General features: G+C 15.9%; 2 protein-coding genes across 2 annotated transcripts; one reads left to right on the top strand and one right to left on the bottom strand.

Annotated features, from left to right (window-relative positions):
* The first annotated feature begins 1,358 nt into the window (after positions 1-1,358).
* LOC141393790 (probable cytochrome P450 6a14) lies at positions 1,359-22,365 on the top strand. Its single transcript, XM_073967261.1, has 3 exons — positions 1,359-1,389; positions 1,494-2,858; positions 21,842-22,365. The coding sequence occupies exons 2-3, from the start codon at positions 1,784-1,786 to the stop codon at positions 22,261-22,263; spliced, it is 1,497 nt and encodes a 498-aa protein (XP_073823362.1). The 5' UTR covers positions 1,359-1,389; positions 1,494-1,783; the 3' UTR covers positions 22,264-22,365.
* Positions 22,366-22,472: 107 nt separating this feature from the next.
* LOC141393789 (probable cytochrome P450 6a14) lies at positions 22,473-24,232 on the bottom strand. The gene is made up of 2 exons (XM_073967260.1): positions 23,043-24,232; positions 22,473-22,973 (listed from the first exon to the last, which is right to left on the bottom strand). Exons 1-2 carry the CDS (start codon positions 24,112-24,114, stop codon positions 22,558-22,560), a joined length of 1,488 nt encoding a protein of 495 aa, XP_073823361.1. The 5' UTR covers positions 24,115-24,232; the 3' UTR covers positions 22,473-22,557.
* Positions 24,233-24,507: the final 275 nt, after the last annotated feature.

Genomic DNA, 24,507 nt, shown 5'->3' with positions numbered 1-24,507 from the left:
CATCTCTCTAAAATTATGTTTTGTGGGACAATTTTGAATAAACTCAGCTGAAGTCCGACTTTAACCCTAAAACGTGTTTTTCATTTTTAGAGATTCCTGGCGATTAGACAAGAGTTACAGATTTGGTGTATTCTGAGACCTATAGTAAAATTTTATGGCGAACAATTTTGTAGAATATTTGGATTTGATACGATCACATTTTTAAGGAGTTTTTGAAAGATTTTCAAAAAAAGGACAAAAAAGGCCCCTTTGATGAACCGCATAAGGGTTAAAATTTTTATCAAAAATATTTCCTACACCCTCCTGAGTAAAGTTGCCAAAGACACTTTATACCTCAAATGCAAGTATTCCAAGATATCTTAATTCGAATATTTCGAAGAAATTAAAAATGGGCGGAATTTGCCCCGCCTATTTTGGTTACTTTCCGACGTAAACTTTAAAAACGCCGATACACGTGTCTCATATTTTTGGCTCTACTTTCATAATCTACTCGATTTTCCTTGTCATTTTTTTTGTTGTCGCACAGTGTTATCAGAATATTCCTTAAATAATCACATTTATTTTTTTTAAAAAATTCCTTAAATAATCACGTTTATTGTTAAAATATTCCGAGGGTTGGCGTTTTTTATTTGGGATGACGACTTCTATTTTGTTTTCAAAATAGTCAGGCTTAATCCCATAGTCGTTGTTTTAATATTTTATTAAAACAACTTTAATTTATTAGTGGGAAAAAATTGGCGATGTTTAAATAAAAAAATCCACGTTTATAACAAATATTCCTTAAAAATCCTTGTTTATTGAAAAATAATCTTTAAAAAATCCACCTTTATTGAAAAAATACCACTTAAAAATCCACGTTTATTGTTAAAATATTCCCTAAAAATTCCACGTTTATTGTTAAAATATTTCTTAAAAAATCCAAGATTATTGTTAAGATATTATTAAAAACTTTAAAAATTCCGTTTATTAAAAAAATATTACTTAACAAACTTCAAGCTTAGAAAAATATTTATAAAAAATATTCAAGTCTTTAGAAAAGATATTCTCTCTCTTAATCATCATGCTTTTCTTTAGCGGTTGTTCCAAGAGTTTGCGTGTAATGATAATTTCTTTATATAGAAATATTTTTCAAATGAAATTATTATCAATTTATTTTAGTTTAGGTAATAATTACAAAATGTATATTATGACATTTTAATTATGACAAATTATATTTTATACCGCACTTTTAGACACAACAGATTAATCAAAAGTCATGTAGGTATGTAAATAGTCATACAGGTATTTTTATTCTGTTCCACTGCCACATATTCAATTTACTTTCGATAAAAGTTCGTTAACTTTAAAAATGAGCGATTATTAGACAAGTTAAAAGTTGGCTGACCTGACGTAAGTAACAGCATGGGCGTGGATGTGGGTGAGGAATGCGAGTGTGTGTGTGTGTGTAAGATAGAAGAAAATATTGTGTAACTACATCAATGATAACTTTGCAGTTATTCCTGGAAAAAGCTTCATGCTGGGGTCGGGGGTCCTCTTTGGGAATCTTCGATTTCATTGCGATTCTTATATTATACCCCCTTGGGAATTGCTTAGTTACGCCTTTGCCTGCCCGAGAAAAATCCAAAATGCATGCATTTTTTGCGGGAAGCAAATAAAAATAAAAATAAACACATTATTCTTAATATATTTTCGTGCTATATAAAATATAGGCATTCCTTTTGTAAAATATGTAGTCAATAAAACACGTTCAAGCCAGAAGGTTGCAGAAAAGTTGAGAGATATTATGTCGGCTTTCCTTTACGTAGTTATAACGCTGTTCAGCGTTTTTATATACTTCCTTCATCGTAAATTCCAACACTGGCAAAGGAAGGGCATTCCAACGCTGCAAGCTCATCCCCTAATGGGTAATTGGAGGCAACTGGAGGATATGCATTTCACAGATCTTATGGATAAACTTTATCAACGTTTTAAGTCCAGCGAATGTGTAGCTGGCTTCTATATCTACACCCAACCAGTGGCTTTGTTGCTTGATTTGGATTTAGTTAAGACGGCTTTAGTAAAGGATTTCAATGATTTCTCGAATCGTTTTGCCTATCAGAACAGCAAGGATCTAACAGCAGATAATCTCTTCTTTTGGGATAGTCACAAATGGCGACCAATGCGTAGTAAATTTTCCACCATCTTTACACCCTCCAAAATTAAGTATATGTTCAACACAATGAATGCTGCAGCCATGCAATTGACCGAGAGTTTTTCCAAGAGCCTAAAGACTTCCGATATTTTAAATATAACCGATTTAAGTGGCCGCTTTACCACCGATGTCATTGCCAATTGTATTATGGGTTGTGAGAGCCGCAGCTTAAACTTTGAACCAAGTGATTTCTATGACATAGCTCCAGTGACCACGGGAGCAACAGATTTTAGTATACGTTGGAAGTTATTTGTGGAAACATACGTTCGTCTAGTTGAGTCCATCGGTATTCATGTTACAATGTTTCCACAAAAATTGGAACATTTCTATATGGATTTGTTAAAGAATAATTTTATTGAGCGTGAACGGCTCAATATCCGACGTCAAGATCTGTTGGATTTGTTGATTGATTTGAGGAAAATTAAAGATGAAAATGGAAATTCTATTCTATCACACGGTGAAATCGCTTCGAACTTGTTTTTGTTCTTTGCGGCAGGTTATGAATCATCAGCCAATACCATAAGTTATTCCCTGTGGGAATTGGCCCGGCATCCAGAGTTACAGGATAAAGTAAGACACGAAATACAATCAGTGCTGGAGGAGTATAACAATGAACTGTCCTATGAGGCCTGCATGAAAATGACATATTTGGATCAGATTATATCAGGTAAGGAGCAAAAAAAAATCCAACCAACCTGGATTTTTTAAAAATATTTTTCCAACAAAACGTGGATTTTTTGAAAATATTTTTCCAACAAAACGTGGATTTTATAAAAATAAATTTTCAACAAATCGTGGATTTTTTAAAAATATTTTTCCAACAATCGTGGAATTTTAAAAATATTTTTATAACGAAACGTGGATTTTTTAAAAATATTTTTTGAAGAAAACATGGATTTTTTAAAATATTTTTACAAAATTATTTTTCCAACAAAACGTGGATTTTTTAAAAATATATTTACAACAAAACGTGGATTTTTTAAAATATATTTACAACAAAACGTGGATTTTTTAAAATATTTTTCCAACAATACGTGGATTTTTCAAAATTATTTTTCCAACAATACGTGGATTTTTCAAAATTATTTTTCCAACAAAACATGGATTTTTTAAAAATATTTTTCCAACAAAACGTGGATTTTTTAAAAATGTTTTTCCAACAAAACGTGGATTTTTTAAAAATATTTTTCCAACAAAACGTGGATTTTTTAAAAATATTTTTCCAACAAAACGTGGATTTTTTAAAAATATTTTTCCAACAAAACGTGGATTTTTTAAAAATATTTTTCCAACAAAACGTGGATTTTTTAAAAATATTTTTCCAACAAAACGTGGATTTTTTAAAAATATTTTTCCAACAAAACGTGGATTTTTTAAAAATATTTTTCCAACAAAACGTGGATTTTTTAAAAATATTTTTCCAACAAAACGTGGATTTTTTAAAAATATTTTTCCAACAAAACGTGGATTTTTTAAAAATATTTTTCCAACAAAACGTGGATTTTTTAAAAATATTTTTCCAACAAAACGTGGAATTTTTAAAAATATTTTTCCAACAAAACGTGGATTTTTTAAAAATATTTTTCCAACAAAACGTGGATTTTTTAAAAATATTTTTCCAACAAAACGTGGATTTTTTAAAAATATTTTTCCAACAAAACGTGGATTTTTTAAAAATATTTTTCCAACAAAACGTGGATTTTTTAAAAATATTTTTCCAACAAAACGTGGATTTTTTAAAAATATTTTTCCAACAAAACGTGGATTTTTTAAAAATATTTTTCCAACAAAACGTGGATTTTTTAAAAATATTTTTCCAACAAAACGTGGATTTTTTAAAAATATTTTTCCAACAAAACGTGGATTTTTTAAAAATATTTTTCCAACAAAACGTGGATTTTTTAAAAATATTTTTCCAACAAAACGTGGATTTTTTAAAAATATTTTTCCAACAAAACGTGGATTTTTTAAAAATATTTTTCCAACAAAACGTGGATTTTTTAAAAATATTTTTCCAACAAAACGTGGATTTTTTAAAAATATTTTTCCAACAAAACGTGGATTTTTTAAAAATATTTTTCCAACAAAACGTGGATTTTTTAAAAATATTTTTCCAACAAAACGTGGATTTTTTAAAAATATTTTTCCAACAAAACGTGGATTTTTTAAAAATATTTTTCCAACAAAACGTGGATTTTTTAAAAATATTTTTCCAACAAAACGTGGATTTTTTAAAAATATTTTTCCAACAAAACGTGGATTTTTTAAAAATATTTTTCCAACAAAACGTGGATTTTTTAAAAATATTTTTCCAACAAAACGTGGATTTTTTAAAAATATTTTTCCAACAAAACGTGGATTTTTTAAAAATATTTTTCCAACAAAACGTGGATTTTTTAAAAATATTTTTCCAACAAAACGTGGATTTTTTAAAAATATTTTTCCAACAAAACGTGGATTTTTTAAAAATATTTTTCCAACAAAACGTGGATTTTTTAAAAATATTTTTCCAACAAAACGTGGATTTTTTAAAAATATTTTTCCAACAAAACGTGGATTTTTTAAAAATATTTTTCCAACAAAACGTGGATTTTTTAAAAATATTTTTCCAACAAAACGTGGATTTTTTAAAAATATTTTTCCAACAAAACGTGGATTTTTTAAAAATATTTTTCCAACAAAACGTGGATTTTTTAAAAATATTTTTCCAACAAAACGTGGATTTTTTAAAAATATTTTTCCAACAAAACGTGGATTTTTTAAAAATATTTTTCCAACAAAACGTGGATTTTTTAAAAATATTTTTCCAACAAAACGTGGATTTTTTAAAAATATTTTTCCAACAAAACGTGGATTTTTTAAAAATTTTTTTTCAACAAAACGTGGATTTTTTAAAAATATTTTTCCAACAAAACGTGGATTTTTTAAAAATTTTTTTTTAACAAAACGTGGATTTTTTAAAAATATTTTTCCAACAAAACGTGGATTTTTTAAAAATATTTTTCCAACAAAACGTGGATTTTTTAAAAATATTTTTCCAACAAAACGTGGATTTTTTAAAAATATTTTTCCAACAAAACGTGGATTTTTTAAAAATATTTTTCCAACAAAACGTGGATTTTTTAAAAATATTTTTCCAACAAAACGTGGATTTTTTAAAAATATTTTTCCAACAAAACGTGGATTTTTTAAAAATATTTTTCCAACAAAACGTGGATTTTTTAAAAATATTTTTCCAACAAAACGTGGATTTTTTAAAAATATTTTTCCAACAAAACGTGGATTTTTTAAAAATATTTTTCCAACAAAACGTGGATTTTTTAAAAATATTTTTCCAACAAAACGTGGATTTTTTAAAAATATTTTTCCAACAAAACGTGGATTTTTTAAAAATATTTTTCCAACAAAACGTGGATTTTTTAAAAATATTTTTCCAACAAAACGTGGATTTTTTAAAAATATTTTTCCAACAAAACGTGGATTTTTTAAAAATATTTTTCCAACAAAACGTGGATTTTTTAAAAATATTTTTCCAACAAAACGTGGATTTTTTAAAAATATTTTTCCAACAAAACGTGGATTTTTTAAAAATATTTTTCCAACAAAACGTGGATTTTTTAAAAATATTTTTCCAACAAAACGTGGATTTTTTAAAAATATTTTTCCAACAAAACGTGGATTTTTTAAAAATATTTTTCCAACAAAACGTGGATTTTTTAAAAATATTTTTCCAACAAAACGTGGATTTTTTAAAAATATTTTTCCAACAAAACGTGGATTTTTTAAAAATATTTTTCCAACAAAACGTGGATTTTTTAAAAATATTTTTCCAACAAAACGTGGATTTTTTAAAAATATTTTTCCAACAAAACGTGGATTTTTTAAAAATATTTTTCCAACAAAACGTGGATTTTTTAAAAATATTTTTCCAACAAAACGTGGATTTTTTAAAAATATTTTTCCAACAAAACGTGGATTTTTTAAAAATATTTTTCCAACAAAACGTGGATTTTTTAAAAATATTTTTCCAACAAAACGTGGATTTTTTAAAAATATTTTTCCAACAAAACGTGGATTTTTTAAAAATATTTTTCCAACAAAACGTGGATTTTTTAAAAATATTTTTCCAACAAAACGTGGATTTTTTAAAAATATTTTTCCAACAAAACGTGGATTTTTTAAAAATATTTTTCCAACAAAACGTGGATTTTTTAAAAATATTTTTCCAACAAAACGTGGATTTTTTAAAAATATTTTTCCAACAAAACGTGGATTTTTTAAAAATATTTTTCCAACAAAACGTGGATTTTTTAAAAATATTTTTCCAACAAAACGTGGATTTTTTAAAAATATTTTTCCAACAAAACGTGGATTTTTTAAAAATATTTTTCCAACAAAACGTGGATTTTTTAAAAATATTTTTCCAACAAAACGTGGATTTTTTAAAAATATTTTTCCAACAAAACGTGGATTTTTTAAAAATATTTTTCCAACAAAACGTGGATTTTTTAAAAATATTTTTCCAACAAAACGTGGATTTTTTAAAAATATTTTTCCAACAAAACGTGGATTTTTTAAAAATATTTTTCCAACAAAACGTGGATTTTTTAAAAATATTTTTCCAACAAAACGTGGATTTTTTAAAAATATTTTTCCAACAAAACGTGGATTTTTTAAAAATATTTTTCCAACAAAACGACGTGGATTTTTTAAAAATATTTTTCCAACAAAACGTGGATTTTTTAAAAATATTTTTCCAACAAAACGTGGATTTTTTAAAAATATTTTTCCAACAAAACGTGGATTTTTTAAAAATATTTTTCCAACAAAACGTGGATTTTTTAAAAATATTTTTCCAACAAAACGTGGATTTTTTAAAAATATTTTTCCAACAAAACGTGGATTTTTTAAAAATATTTTTCCAACAAAACGTGGATTTTTTAAAAATATTTTTCCAACAAAACGTGGATTTTTTAAAAATATTTTTCCAACAAAACGTGGATTTTTTAAAAATATTTTTCCAACAAAACGTGGATTTTTTAAAAATATTTTTCCAACAAAACGTGGATTTTTTAAAAATATTTTTCCAACAAAACGTGGATTTTTTAAAAATATTTTTCCAACAAAACGTGGATTTTTTAAAAATATTTTTCCAACAAAACGTGGATTTTTTAAAAATATTTTTCCAACAAAACGTGGATTTTTTAAAAATATTTTTCCAACAAAACGTGGATTTTTTAAAAATATTTTTCCAACAAAACGTGGATTTTTTAAAAATATTTTTCCAACAAAACGTGGATTTTTTAAAAATATTTTTCCAACAAAACGTGGATTTTTTAAAAATATTTTTCCAACAAAACGTGGATTTTTTAAAAATATTTTTCCAACAAAACGTGGATTTTTTAAAAATATTTTTCCAACAAAACGTGGATTTTTTAAAAATATTTTTCCAACAAAACGTGGATTTTTTAAAAATATTTTTCCAACAAAACGTGGATTTCTTAAAAATATTTTTCCAACAAAACGTGGATTTCTTAAAAATATTTTTCCAACAAAACGTGGATTTCTTAAAAATATTTTTCCAACAAAACGTGGATTTTTTAAAAATATTTTTCCAACAAAACGTGGATTTCTTAAAAATATTTTTCCAACAAAACGTGGATTTCTTAAAAATATTTTTCCAACAAAACGTGGATTTCTTAAAAATATTTTTCCAACAAAACGTGGATTTCTTAAAAATATTTTTCCAACAAAACGTGGATTTCTTAAAAATATTTTTCCAACAAAACGTGGATTTCTTAAAAATATTTTTCCAACAAAACGTGGATTTCTTAAAAATATTTTTCCAACAAAACGTGGATTTCTTAAAAATATTTTTCCAACAAAACGTGGATTTCTTAAAAATATTTTTCCAACAAAACGTGGATTTCTTAAAAATATTTTTCCAACAAAACGTGGATTTCTTAAAAATATTTTTCCAACAAAACGTGGATTTCTTAAAAATATTTTTCCAACAAAACGTGGATTTCTTAAAAATATTTTTCCAACAAAACGTGGATTTCTTAAAAATATTTTTCCAACAAAACGTGGATTTCTTAAAAATATTTTTCCAACAAAACGTGGATTTCTTAAAAATATTTTTCCAACAAAACGTGGATTTCTTAAAAATATTTTTCCAACAAAACGTGGATTTCTTAAAAATATTTTTCCAACAAAACGTGGATTTCTTAAAAATATTTTTCCAACAAAACGTGGATTTCTTAAAAATATTTTTCCAACAAAACGTGGATTTCTTAAAAATATTTTTCCAACAAAACGTGGATTTCTTAAAAATATTTTTCCAACAAAACGTGGATTTCTTAAAAATATTTTTCCAACAAAACGTGGATTTCTTAAAAATATTTTTCCAACAAAACGTGGATTTCTTAAAAATATTTTTCCAACAAAACGTGGATTTCTTAAAAATATTTTTCCAACAAAACGTGGATTTCTTAAAAATATTTTTCCAACAAAAACGTGGATTTCTTAAAAATATTTTTCCAACAAAACGTGGATTTCTTAAAAATATTTTTCCAACAAAACGTGGATTTCTTAAAAATATTTTTCCAACAAAACGTGGATTTCTTAAAAATATTTTTCCAACAAAACGTGGATTTCTTAAAAATATTTTTCCAACAAAACGTGGATTTCTTAAAAATATTTTTCCAACAAAACGTGGATTTCTTAAAAATATTTTTCCAACAAAACGTGGATTTCTTAAAAATATTTTTCCAACAAAACGTGGATTTCTTAAAAATATTTTTCCAACAAAACGTGGATTTCTTAAAAATATTTTTCCAACAAAACGTGGATTTCTTAAAAATATTTTTCCAACAAAACGTGGATTTCTTAAAAATATTTTTCCAACAAAACGTGGATTTCTTAAAAATATTTTTCCAACAAAACGTGGATTTCTTAAAAATATTTTTCCAACAAAACGTGGATTTCTTAAAAATATTTTTCCAACAAAACGTGGATTTCTTAAAAATATTTTTCCAACAAAACGTGGATTTCTTAAAAATATTTTTCCAACAAAACGTGGATTTCTTAAAAATATTTTTCCAACAAAACGTGGATTTCTTAAAAATATTTTTCCAACAAAACGTGGATTTCTTAAAAATATTTTTCCAACAAAACGTGGATTTCTTAAAAATATTTTTCCAACAAAACGTGGATTTCTTAAAAATATTTTTCCAACAAAACGTGGATTTCTTAAAAATATTTTTCCAACAAAACGTGGATTTCTTAAAAATATTTTTCCAACAAAACGTGGATTTCTTAAAAATATTTTTCCAACAAAACGTGGATTTCTTAAAAATATTTTTCCAACAAAACGTGGATTTCTTAAAAATATTTTTCCAACAAAACGTGGATTTCTTAAAAATATTTTTCCAACAAAACGTGGATTTCTTAAAAATATTTTTCCAACAAAACGTGGATTTCTTAAAAATATTTTTCCAACAAAACGTGGATTTCTTAAAAATATTTTTTTAAATATTTTTCCAACAAAACGTGGATTTCTTAAAAATATTTTTCCAACAAAACGTGGATTTCTTAAAAATATTTTTCCAACAAAACGTGGATTTCTTAAAAATATTTTCCAACAAAACGTGGATTTCTTAAAAATATTTTCCACAAAAAAGTGATCTAAATTCAATTTTAAATATTAAATAATTAAATATTAAATATTAAATATTAAATATTAAATATTAAATAATATTAAATATTAAATATTAAATATTAAATATTAAATATTAAATATTAAATATTAAATATTAAATATTAAATATTAAATATTAAATATTAAATATTAAATATTAAATATTAAATATTAAATATTAAATATTAAATATTAAATATTAAATATTAAATATTAAATATTAAATATTAAATATTAAATATTAAATATTAAATATTAAATATTAAATATTAAATATTAAATATTAAATATTAAATATTAAATATTAAATATTAAATATTAAATATTAAATATTAAATATTAAATATTAAATATTAAATATTAAATATTAAATATTAAATATTAAATATTAAATATTAAATATTAAATATTAAATATTAAATATTAAATATTAAATATTAAATATTAAATATTAAATAATAAATATTAAATATTAAATATTAAATATTAAATATTAAATATTAAATATTAAATATTAAATATTAAATATTAAATATTAAATATTAATATTAAATATTAAATATTAAATATTAAATATTAAATATTAAATATTAAATATTAAATATTAAATATTAAATATTAAATATTAAATATTAAATATTAAATATTAAATATTAAATATTAAATATTAAATATTAAATATTAAATATTAAATATTAAATATTAAATATTAAATATTAAATATTAAATATTAAATATTAAATATTAAATATTAAATATTAAATATTAAATATTAAATATTAAATATTAAATATTAAATATTAAATATTAAATATTAAATATTAAATATTAAATATTAAATATTAAATATTAAATATTAAATATTAAATATTAAATATTAAATATTAAATATTAAATATTAAATATTAAATATTAAATATTAAATATTAAATATTAAATATTAAATATTAAATATTAAATATTAAATATTAAATATTAAATATTAAATATTAAATATTAATTAAAATATTAAATATTAAATATTAAATATTAAATATTAAATATAAATATTAAATATTAAATATTAAATATTAAATATTAAATATTAAATAATATTAAATATTAAATATTAAATATTAAATATTAAATATTAAATATTAAATATTAAATATTAAATATTAAATATTAAATATTAAATATTAAATATTAAATATTAAATATTAAAAATTAAATATTAAATATTAAATATTAAATATTAAATATTAAATATTAAATATTAAATATTAAATATTAAATATTAAATATTAAATATTAAATATTAAATATTAAATATTAAATATTAAATATTAAATATTAAATATTAAATATTAAATATTAAATATTAAATATTAAATATTAAATATTAAATATTAAATATTAAATATTAAATATTAAATATTAAATATTAAATATTAAATATTAAATATTAAATATTAAATATTAAAATTAAATATTAAATATTAAATATTAAATATTAAATATTAAATATTAAATATTAAATATTAAATATTAAATATTAAATATTAAATATTAAATATTTAAATATTAAATATTAAATATTAAATATTAAATATTAAATATTAAATATTAAATATTAAATATTAAATATTAAATATTAAATATTAAATATTAAATATTAAATATTAAATATTAAATATTAAATATTAAATATTAAATATTAAATATTAAATATTAAATATTAAATATTAAATATTAAATATTAAATATTAAATATTAAATATTAAATATTAAATATTAAATATTAAATATTAAATATTAAATATTAAATATTAAATATTAAATATTAAATATTAAATATTAAATATTAAATATTAAATATTAAATATTAAATATTAAATATTAAATATTAAATATTAAATATTAAATATTAAATATTAAATATTAAATATAAATATTAAATATTAAATATTAAATATTAAATATTAAATATTAAATATTAAATATTAAATATTAAATATTAAATATTAAATATTAAATATTAAATATTAAATATTAAATATTAAATATTAAATATTAAATATTAAATATTAAATATTAAATATTAAATATTAAATATTAAATATTAAATATTAAATATTAAATAATTAAATATTAAATATTAAATATTAAATATTAAATATTAAATATTAAATATTAAATATTAAATATTAAATATTAAATATTAAATATTAAATATTAAATATTAAATATTAAATATTAAATATTAAATATTAAATATTAAATATTAAATATTAAATATTAAATATTAAATATTAAATATTAAATATTAAATATTAAATATAAATATTAAATATTAAATATTAAATATTAAATATTAAATATTAAATATTAAATATTAAATATTAAATATTAAATATTAAATATTAAATATTAAATATTAAATATTAAATATTAAATATTAAATATTAAATATTAAATATTAAATATTAAATATTAAATATTAAATATTAAATATTAAATATTAAATATTAAATATTAAATATTAAATATTAAATATTAAATATTAAATATTAAATATTAAATATTAAATATTAAATATTAAATATTAAATATTAAATATTAAATATTAAATATTAAATATTAAATATTAAATATTAAATATTAAATATTAAATATTAAATATTAAATATTAAATATTAAATATTAAATATTAAATATTAAATATTAAATATTAAATATTAAATATTAAATATTAAATATTAAATATTAAATATTAAATATTAAATATTAAATATTAAATATTAAATATTAAATATTAAATATTAAATATTAAATATTAAATATTAAATATTAAATATTAAATATTAAATATTAAATATTAAATATTAAATATTAAATATAAATATTAAATATTAAATATTAAATATTAAATATTAAATATTAAATATTAAATATTAAATATTAAATATTAAATATTAAATATTAAATATTAAATATTAAATATTAAATATTAAATATTAAATATTAAATATTAAATATTAATATTAAATATTAAATATTAAATATTAAATATTAAATATTAAATATTAAATATTAAATATTAAATATTAAATATTAAATATTAAATATTAAATATTAAATATTAAATATTAAATATTAAATATTAAATATTAAATATTAAATATTAAATATAAATATTAATATTAAATATTAAATATTAAATATTAAATATTAAATATTAAATATTAAATATTAAATATTAAATATTAAATATTAAATATTAAATATTAAATATTAAATATTAAATATTAATATTAAATATTAAATATTAAATATTAAATATTAAATATTAAATATTAAATATTAAATATTAAATATTAAATATTAAATATTAAATATTAAATATTAAATATTAAATATTAAATATTAAATATTAAATATTAAATATTAAATATTAAATATTAAATATTAAATATTAAATATTAAAATAATATTAAATATTAAATATTAAATATTAAATATTAAATATTAAATATTAAATATTAAATATTAATATTAAATATTAAATATTAAATATTAAATATTAAATATTAAATATTAAATATTAAATATTAAATATTAAATATTAAATATTAAATATTAAATATTAAATATTAAATATTAAATATTAAATATTAAATATTAAATATTAAATATTAAATATTAAATATTAAATATTAATATTAAATATTAAATATTAAATATTAAATATTAAATATTAAATATTAAATATTAAATATTAAATATTAAATATTAAATATTAAATATTAAATATTAAATATTAAATATTAAATATTAAATATTAAATATAAATATTAAATATTAAATATTAAATATTAAATATTAAATATTAAATATAATATTAAATATTAATTATTAAATATTAAATATTAAATATTAAATATTAAATATTAAATATTAAATATTAAATATTAAATATTAAATATTAAATATTAAATATTAAATATTAAATATTAAATATTAAATATTAAATATTAAATATTAAATATTAAATATTAAATATTAAATATTAAATATTAAATATTAAATATTAAATATTAAATATTAAATATTAAATATTAAATATTAAATATTAAATATTAAATATTAAATATTAAATATTAAATATTAAATATTAAATATTAAATATTAAATATTAAATATTAAATATTAAATATTAAATATTAAATATTAAATATTAAATATTAAATATTAAATATTAAATATTAAATATTAAATATTAAATATTAAATATTAAATATTAAATATTAAATATTAAATATTAAATATTAAATATTAAATATTAAATATTAAATATTAAATATTAAATATTAAATATTAAATATTAAATATTAAATATTAAATATTAAATATTAAATATTAAATATTAAATATTAAATATTAAATATTAAATATTAAATATTAAATATTAAATATTAAATATTAAATATTAAATATTAAATATTAAATATTAAATATTAAATATTAAATATTAAATATTAAATATTAAATATTAAATATTAAATATTAAATATTAAATATTAAATATTAAATATTAAATATTAAATATTAAATATTAAATATTAAATATTAAATATTAAATATTAAATATTAAATATTAAATATTAAATATTAAATATTAAATATTAAATATTAAATATTAAATATTAAATATTAAATATTAAATATTAAATATTAAATATTAAATATTAAATATTAAATATTAAATATTAAATATTAAATATTAAATATTAAATATTAAATATTAAATATTAAATATTAAATATTAAATATTAAATATTAAATATTAAATATTAAATATTAAATATTAAATATTAAATATTAAATATTAAATATTAAATATTAAATATTAAATATTAAATATTAAATATTAAATATTAAATATTAAATATTAAATATTAAATATTAAATATTAAATATTAAATATTAAATATTAAATATTAAATATTAAATATTAAATATTAAATATTAAATATTAAATATTAAATATTAAATATTAAATATTAAATATTAAATATTAAATATTAAATATTAAATATTAAATATTAAATATTAAATATTAAATATTAAATATTAAATATTAAATATTAAATATTAAATATTAAATATTAAATATTAAATATTAAATATTAAATATTAAATATTAAATATTAAATATTAAATATTAAATATTAAATATTAAATATTAAATATTAAATATTAAATATTAAATATTAAATATTAAATATTAAATATTAAATATTAAATATTAAATATTAAATATTAAATATTAAATATTAAATATTAAATATTAAATATTAAATATTAAATATTAAATATTAAATATTAAATATTAAATATTAAATATTAAATATTAAATATTAAATATTAAATATTAAATATTAAATATTAAATATTAAATATTAAATATTAAATATTAAATATTAAATATTAAATATTAAATATTAAATATTAAATATTAAATATTAAATATTAAATATTAAATATTAAATATTAAATATTAAATATTAAATATTAAATATTAAATATTAAATATTAAATATTAAATATTAAATATTAAATATTAAATATTAAATATTAAATATTAAATATTAAATATTAAATATTAAATATTAAATATTAAATATTAAATATTAAATATTAAATATTAAATATTAAATATTAAATATTAAATATTAAATATTAAATATTAAATATTAAATATTAAATATTAAATATTAAATATTAAATATTAAATATTAAATATTAAATATTAAATATTAAATATTAAATATTAAATATTAAATATTAAATATTAAATATTAAATATTAAATATTAAATATTAAATATTAAATATTAAATATTAAATATTAAATATTAAATATTAAATATTAAATATTAAATATTAAATATTAAATATTAAATATTAAATATTAAATATTAAATATTAAATATTAAATATTAAATATTAAATATTAAATATTAAATATTAAATATTAAATATTAAATATTAAATATTAAATATTAAATATTAAATATTAAATATTAAATATTAAATATTAAATATTAAATATTAAATATTAAATATTAAATATTAAATATTAAATATTAAATATTAAATATTAAATATTAAATATTAAATATTAAATATTAAATATTAAATATTAAATATTAAATATTAAATATTAAATATTAAATATTAAATATTAAATATTAAATATTAAATATTAAATATTAAATATTAAATATTAAATATTAAATATTAAATATTAAATATTAAATATTAAATATTAAATATTAAATATTAAATATTAAATATTAAATATTAAATATTAAATATTAAATATTAAATATTAAATATTAAATATTAAATATTAAATATTAAATATTAAATATTAAATATTAAATATTAAATATTAAATATTAAATATTAAATATTAAATATTAAATATTAAATATTAAATATTAAATATTAAATATTAAATATTAAATATTAAATATTAAATATTAAATATTAAATATTAAATATTAAATATTAAATATTAAATATTAAATATTAAATATTAAATATTAAATATTAAATATTAAATATTAAATATTAAATATTAAATATTAAATATTAAATATTAAATATTAAATATTAAATATTAAATATTAAATATTAAATATTAAATATTAAATATTAAATATTAAATATTAAATATTAAATATTAAATATTAAATATTAAATATTAAATATTAAATATTAAATATTAAATATTAAATATTAAATATTAAATATTAAATATTAAATATTAAATATTAAATATTAAATATTAAATATTAAATATTAAATATTAAATATTAAATATTAAATATTAAATATTAAATATTAAATATTAAATATTAAATATTAAATATTAAATATTAAATATTAAATATTAAATATTAAATATTAAATATTAAATATTAAATATTAAATATTAAATATTAAATATTAAATATTAAATATTAAATATTAAATATTAAATATTAAATATTAAATATTAAATATTAAATATTAAATATTAAATATTAAATATTAAATATTAAATATTAAATATTAAATATTAAATATTAAATATTAAATATTAAATATTAAATATTAAATATTAAATATTAAATATTAAATATTAAATATTAAATATTAAATATTAAATATTAAATATTAAATATTAAATATTAAATATTAAATATTAAATATTAAATATTAAATATTAAATATTAAATATTAAATATTAAATATTAAATATTAAATATTAAATATTAAATATTAAATATTAAATATTAAATATTAAATATTAAATATTAAATATTAAATATTAAATATTAAATATTAAATATTAAATATTAAATATTAAATATTAAATATTAAATATTAAATATTAAATATTAAATATTAAATATTAAATATTAAATATTAACCCAGATATGCCCATTGCTTGATCGTGATCATTTTAAAAGTATTTTTATATTATTTTAGAAGCAAATGTGAAATAATAACAGTATGTTTATATTCTTTTTAAAAATTTTTTGAAAAAAGTGGTTTTTGAGGCCACTTTTGGACACAGGGTTTTATCTTATAACTGGGAGTTACGGGACACAAAACATTTGACATATAGTCCAAAGACACCTTTTCGGCATCTAGTTAACGTTTTTTCGTAGTAGGCTCCACATCGTGTATGTTTTCGTTATAAAACTACCCAATAATTAATCGGTCATAACGCAAATCATTGTAAAAACTAAGCGATAGGTGGTAACTTCGATGAACTAGACCTCAAAACTCAAAAATAGTAGCTCAAAATAATGGAATCACATAATATCCCAAGAGCTACAGATGTGTACTGAGTATATCACCAAAATAAACGGTACTTTGATAAACATAACATATCAAATTAGCAAGAATTTTGTGTGTCCTATATATAGGACGCTGGGCATATCTGGGTTAAATATTAAATATTAAATATTAAATATTAAATATTAAATATTAAATATTAAATATTAAATATTAAATATTAAATATTAAATATTAAATATTAAATATTAAATATTAAATATTAAATATTAAATATTAAATATTAAATATTAAATATTAAATATTAAATATTAAATATTAAATATTAAATATTAAATATTAAATATTAAATATTAAATATTAAATATTAAATATTAAATATTAAATATTAAATATTAAATATTAAATATTAAATATTAAATATTAAATATTAAATATTAAATATTAAATATTAAATATTAAATATTAAATATTAAATATTAAATATTAAATATTAAATATTAAATATTAAATATTAAATATTAAATATTAAATATTAAATATTAAATATTAAATATTAAATATTAAATATTAAATATTAAATATTAAATATTAAATATTAAATATTAAATATTAAATATTAAATATTAAATATTAAATATTAAATATTAAATATTAAATATTAAATATTAAATATTAAATATTAAATATTAAATATTAAATATTAAATATTAAATATTAAATATTAAATATTAAATATTAAATATTAAATATTAAATATTAAATATTAAATATTAAATATTAAATATTAAATATTAAATATTAAATATTAAATATTAAATATTAAATATTAAATATTAAATATTAAATATTAAATATTAAATATTAAATATTAAATATTAAATATTAAATATTAAATATTAAATATTAAATATTAAATATTAAATATTAAATATTAAATATTAAATATTAAATATTAAATATTAAATATTAAATATTAAATATTAAATATTAAATATTAAATATTAAATATTAAATATTAAATATTAAATATTAAATATTAAATATTAAATATTAAATATTAAATATTAAATATTAAATATTAAATATTAAATATTAAATATTAAATATTAAATATTAAATATTAAATATTAAATATTAAATATTAAATATTAAATATTAAATATTAAATATTAAATATTAAATATTAAATATTAAATATTAAATATTAAATATTAAATATTAAATATTAAATATTAAATATTAAATATTAAATATTAAATATTAAATATTAAATATTAAATATTAAATATTAAATATTAAATATTAAATATTAAATATTAAATATTAAATATTAAATATTAAATATTAAATATTAAATATTAAATATTAAATATTAAATATTAAATATTAAATATTAAATATTAAATATTAAATATTAAATATTAAATATTAAATATTAAATATTAAATATTAAATATTAAATATTAAATATTAAATATTAAATATTAAATATTAAATATTAAATATTAAATATTAAATATTAAATATTAAATATTAAATATTAAATATTAAATATTAAATATTAAATATTAAATATTAAATATTAAATATTAAATATTAAATATTAAATATTAAATATTAAATATTAAATATTAAATATTAAATATTAAATATTAAATATTAAATATTAAATATTAAATATTAAATATTAAATATTAAATATTAAATATTAAATATTAAATATTAAATATTAAATATTAAATATTAAATATTAAATATTAAATATTAAATATTAAATATTAAATATTAAATATTAAATATTAAATATTAAATATTAAATATTAAATATTAAATATTAAATATTAAATATTAAATATTAAATATTAAATATTAAATATTAAATATTAAATATTAAATATTAAATATTAAATATTAAATATTAAATATTAAATATTAAATATTAAATATTAAATATTAAATATTAAATATTAAATATTAAATATTAAATATTAAATATTAAATATTAAATATTAAATATTAAATATTAAATATTAAATATTAAATATTAAATATTAAATATTAAATATTAAATATTAAATATTAAATATTAAATATTAAATATTAAATATTAAATATTAAATATTAAATATTAAATATTAAATATTAAATATTAAATATTAAATATTAAATATTAAATATTAAATATTAAATATTAAATATTAAATATTAAATATTAAATATTAAATATTAAATATTAAATATTAAATATTAAATATTAAATATTAAATATTAAATATTAAATATTAAATATTAAATATTAAATATTAAATATTAAATATTAAATATTAAAATATTTTTCATATTTTTTTGTAAAAATATTTTTCAAATAAATTTGCATTAAAAGAGAAACCAAATAAATTTGGATTTTAAAAAAATATTTTCTAAATTAATTTTATTAAAAAAAAATAAAAAAAATATTAAAATATTTTTCATATTTTTTTGTAAAAATATTTTTCAAATAAATTTGGATTTAAAGAGAAACCAAATAAATTTGGATTTTAAAAAAATATTTTCAAAATAAATTTTATTAAAAAAAAAAAATAAAAAAAAATTGAATTTAAAAAAAATAAATTTGGATTTGAAAAATTATTTTTCAAATAAATTTGGATTTAATTTTTTTTTTTTTCTAAATAAATTTGGATTTTAATTTTTTTTTTTTTTAAATAAATTTGGATATAAAAAAATATTTTTCCAATAAAATGGGATTTAATTTTTTTTTTTCAAAAAATTTGGATTTAAAAAAAATCAAATTGGTTTGTTGTAGTTTTTTAAAAATATGTTTTAAATAAATTTGGAATTTTTTAAGGAATATTACTTGAAAAATTTCGATTTTTAATGAATATTTCTTAAATAAGTTAGGATCTTTTTAAGGAATATATCATATCCTAAATACATTTGTATTTTGAGGGAATAATTCTCAAATTAATTTGTTTTTTTAGGAATATTTATCAAATATAATTTGATTTTTAATAAATATTTCTGAACTAAATTTTAATAAAATGAGGAAAATTTCTCAAACAAACTTGAATTTTTTAGGGAATATTTCTCAAATAGATTTTGAGTTTTAATGAATATATCTCAAATAAATTTGAGTTTTTAAGCAATATTTCTCAAAATATTGGGATTTTTTAAAGAATATTGCTCAAAAACTGAGATTTTTAAATAAATTTCTTACCAATTTTTTAGGAATATTTCTAAAAAATGGATTAAAAAAAATCAAATAAATTTAGTTTTTAAATAAATATTTTTCAAATAAAATTGGATTTAAAAAAAAAAATTAAAAACAATATTGGTTAAAAAAAATATTTTTCTATTAAATTTGGATTTTTAAAAAAAAACTTGGATTTAAACATTATTTTTCAAATAAAAATGGATTAAAAAAAATATTTTTAAATACATTTGGATTTATTTCAAATAAACATTTGTCAAATTTGGATTTAAAAAAAAATAAAATTTAATTTTTTTTTAAATATTTTTTAAGGAATGTTTTTCAAATAAGGTTGCTTTTTTTTAAGAATATTTCGGAAATAAATTTGGATTTGTAAAGAATATTTTTTTCTAATATTTTTAAAAAAATATTTTTTAAACCAACTTGGATTTACAAAAAATATTTTTCAAATAAATTTGGATTTTATAAAAAAATATTTTTCAAACAAATTGGGATTTAAAAAAAATATTTTTCAATTAAATTTGGATTTTTTAAAAAAATATTTTTTAAAAAAAACTTGGACTTAAAAAATTATTTTTCAAATAAAAATGGATTTAAAAAAATATATTTTAAATAAATTTGGATTTATTTAAAATAAATATTTGTCAAATTTGAATTTTTTAAAAAAATATTTTTCAATTTTGATTTTTAAACAAGTAAAAAGTCGTTAAGTTCGATTTGGATTTTTTGATAAATTTTTCCCAAGCCAATTTGGATTTTTTAAGAAATATTTCTGAAATAAATTTGAATTTTTAACGAATATTTCTGAAATATTTTTAAGAATATTTGTGAAATAAATTTTGATTTTTTAGAGAAATTTTGGATTTTAAAATAAATGTTTTTCTCTCCCTCTCCATTTTCTTTTACAGAAACAAATCGTCTCTATCCCATATTCTCCTATTTGGAACGTGTCACCACTGTCGATTATCATATTCCGAATACAAAATACGTGTTGGATAAGGGAACTCGAGTTTTTGTTCCCGTACGCAGTATTCATTATGATCCTGAAATTTATGATAACCCTGAAGAATTTTGTCCAGAACGTTTTGATCCGGCTGAAGTAAAGCGAAGACACCCCCAGGCATATTTAGCATTCGGCGATGGACCGCGTAATTGTATTGGTGTACGTTTGGGAAGGCTTCAAGTTACAACTGCCATGGTGGCAATGTTGTCGAATTTTAAATTTTCTTTATGTGATAAAACTATGGAACAACCTGAATATTCAAAACATACATTCGTATTGAAAAATATCAACGATATATGGCTAAAGGTGGAGAAGTTGGAGCAGTAGGGAAAATAAATAAAATTATCAAATATGTATGGCTATAGGTGGAGAAGTTGGAGCATTACTGATAATAAATAAAAATATTAAAACAATTATATTTTTGTGAAAGTATGGTGTTTTATTTAATTAAATAGTTTTAATAAAAAATATTAATATTTTTTTGGGGGTTTGAAAATTTTTGTTTAAAGAAATAAAAACAAAAATTAGATTAAAAATTTATTGATTAATTTATTATTTATTCATAAAATTAAATATTTTTTTATTCAATAATAATTAATTAACTTAATTTCTAAAACTTTGTTACAGGTGATCAACCTTCAGCCAAACCCCCTTACCGGGTATCAATACAAAACTGTGTTTGGAACAATCTAAATGTTTTGGTGTTTTAGGGCAGACGGAGAAACGGAAATTCGATATCAGACTAATAAGGCCAACTTTAGCTTGCATGCGACCAAAACGTAGGCCAATACAATTGCGGGGACCATCACCAAAACCTAAAAATGACTGAGGATGACGACTTTGCACTTCGGAAGGTTCAAAACGTTCTGGTTCAAACTGGTTGGGGTTTTCATAAATATCTGGATCATAGTGTATAGCCTTGACAGGTATGGCAACTGCTGTGCCTTTTTCCAAAATTATATCTGTATCCGGCACCTGATAATCTTCCATGCAGACACGTTGCAAAAATGCCAAGGCAGGGTGGAGGCGAAGGGTTTCTAGGGGAATAAAAAAGGGAAATATTGTAAATCATTTGAATGAAATTTTTATATGTGTGTCTTACTTACCCGATATAACCTGATCCAAATAGGACATTTCCATCATGGCCTCATAGGTGAGCTGGTTGTTGTGTTTTTTAAGCACATCCATAACTTCTTGCCTCAATATATCCTGCTTGTCAGGATTTTTAGCCAATTCATATAGGCCAAAACTCATATTACTCGATGAGGTCTCAAACCCAGCCACAAAGAACACAAACAATTGGGCAGCCACCAACTCAAGACTCAGCACAGGGTTGCCATTTTCATCTTTTTGATTTTTCAATTCAATTAAAATATCAATAAAATCATTACGATGAATATTTCTACGTTCCCGCTCCAATACTGTATCGTTAACAATCCTCAAAAAGAATCTCTCAAAAATGGGATCGAAACGTCGTACACCAACATATTTTAAATATTTCATATACATATTCTTCACCAAAGACCACTTGATATTCGGCTTATCAGCACCAAATGCCTTCTGACCAATTTTACGAAATTCGGCATTAGGATCACGAATACTATTGCATTCAATACCAAAGATGACACTGCCAATAACATCTGTGGTGAAACGACCATTCCAGTCATACATTTCCATAATGTGATCAGGTTTCGCTTTAAGAGCAGCCTGTAATGAGGCCACATAGCTTTTGGAAACTTCCACCAAGGAGGGGAACATAAATCTCATTTTTCCCGAGGTGAAGGTGGGTGTCAATTTTGTTCTCAAGCCCTTCCATATGGTACTATCAGCATTGAAAAGATGTTGATTTAAAATATCCTTGCTATGGGGATTTGTAAAACGATCAGTAAACGAGTGGAAATCCTTGATTAACACCGATTTCACCAATTCCAAGTCCAAGACCACAGCAAAGGCCCTGGTATAGATGTAGGTGCCGGCCAAGGGGGTCTGGCCCTTGAATTTATCGTAGACTTCCTGCCATAAATCGGTATTATGTATGGATGTTAGGCGGCGTATGTTATCCAATATCCCATTATCCAGCTGTGGTACACCCTTCTGCTGCCAATATGAACTTTTGGACTTTATCAGAGAGTAAAGTGCGGCCAGAACAGCACAAATTATAATTAACCAAATATTCATGGTATCCCGGATCCTTTTGACTTTCAAATGTTTAACAACGACGCCGACACGTTTGTCTAATATCCCCGTCAAAAACTATACTACACGGCCTGCAAAAATTGCATTTATTTAAATATTTTCCTTGCCTTTTTTCATATACCACTTCATTTCTTATCGTCGTCGAGCGATGACAAGTAGATTTCTAAAACAACTCAGACATCGGGTAAATAAATATAAGTGCCCTGATATTAATGTAATATAATTACATATAGTTACATACTCGCCTTAGGTCTTAAAATATGATTTCAGTTCTCGCGTCATTTGCAGTTTATCAGAGTGAAATTTAACTCCACTACTCTCTAGACAAATGCATTTTGATAAGAAACGTTTTGAGCGTCCACCATATTAGAAAGC

This window comes from Musca autumnalis, unplaced genomic scaffold, assembly GCF_047663935.1.
Source record: "Musca autumnalis isolate F117 unplaced genomic scaffold, ASM4766393v1 scaffold_2, whole genome shotgun sequence".
NCBI lineage: Eukaryota > Metazoa > Arthropoda > Insecta > Diptera > Muscidae > Musca > Musca autumnalis.
This window is presented reverse-complemented; position numbering and strand designations above follow the sequence as displayed.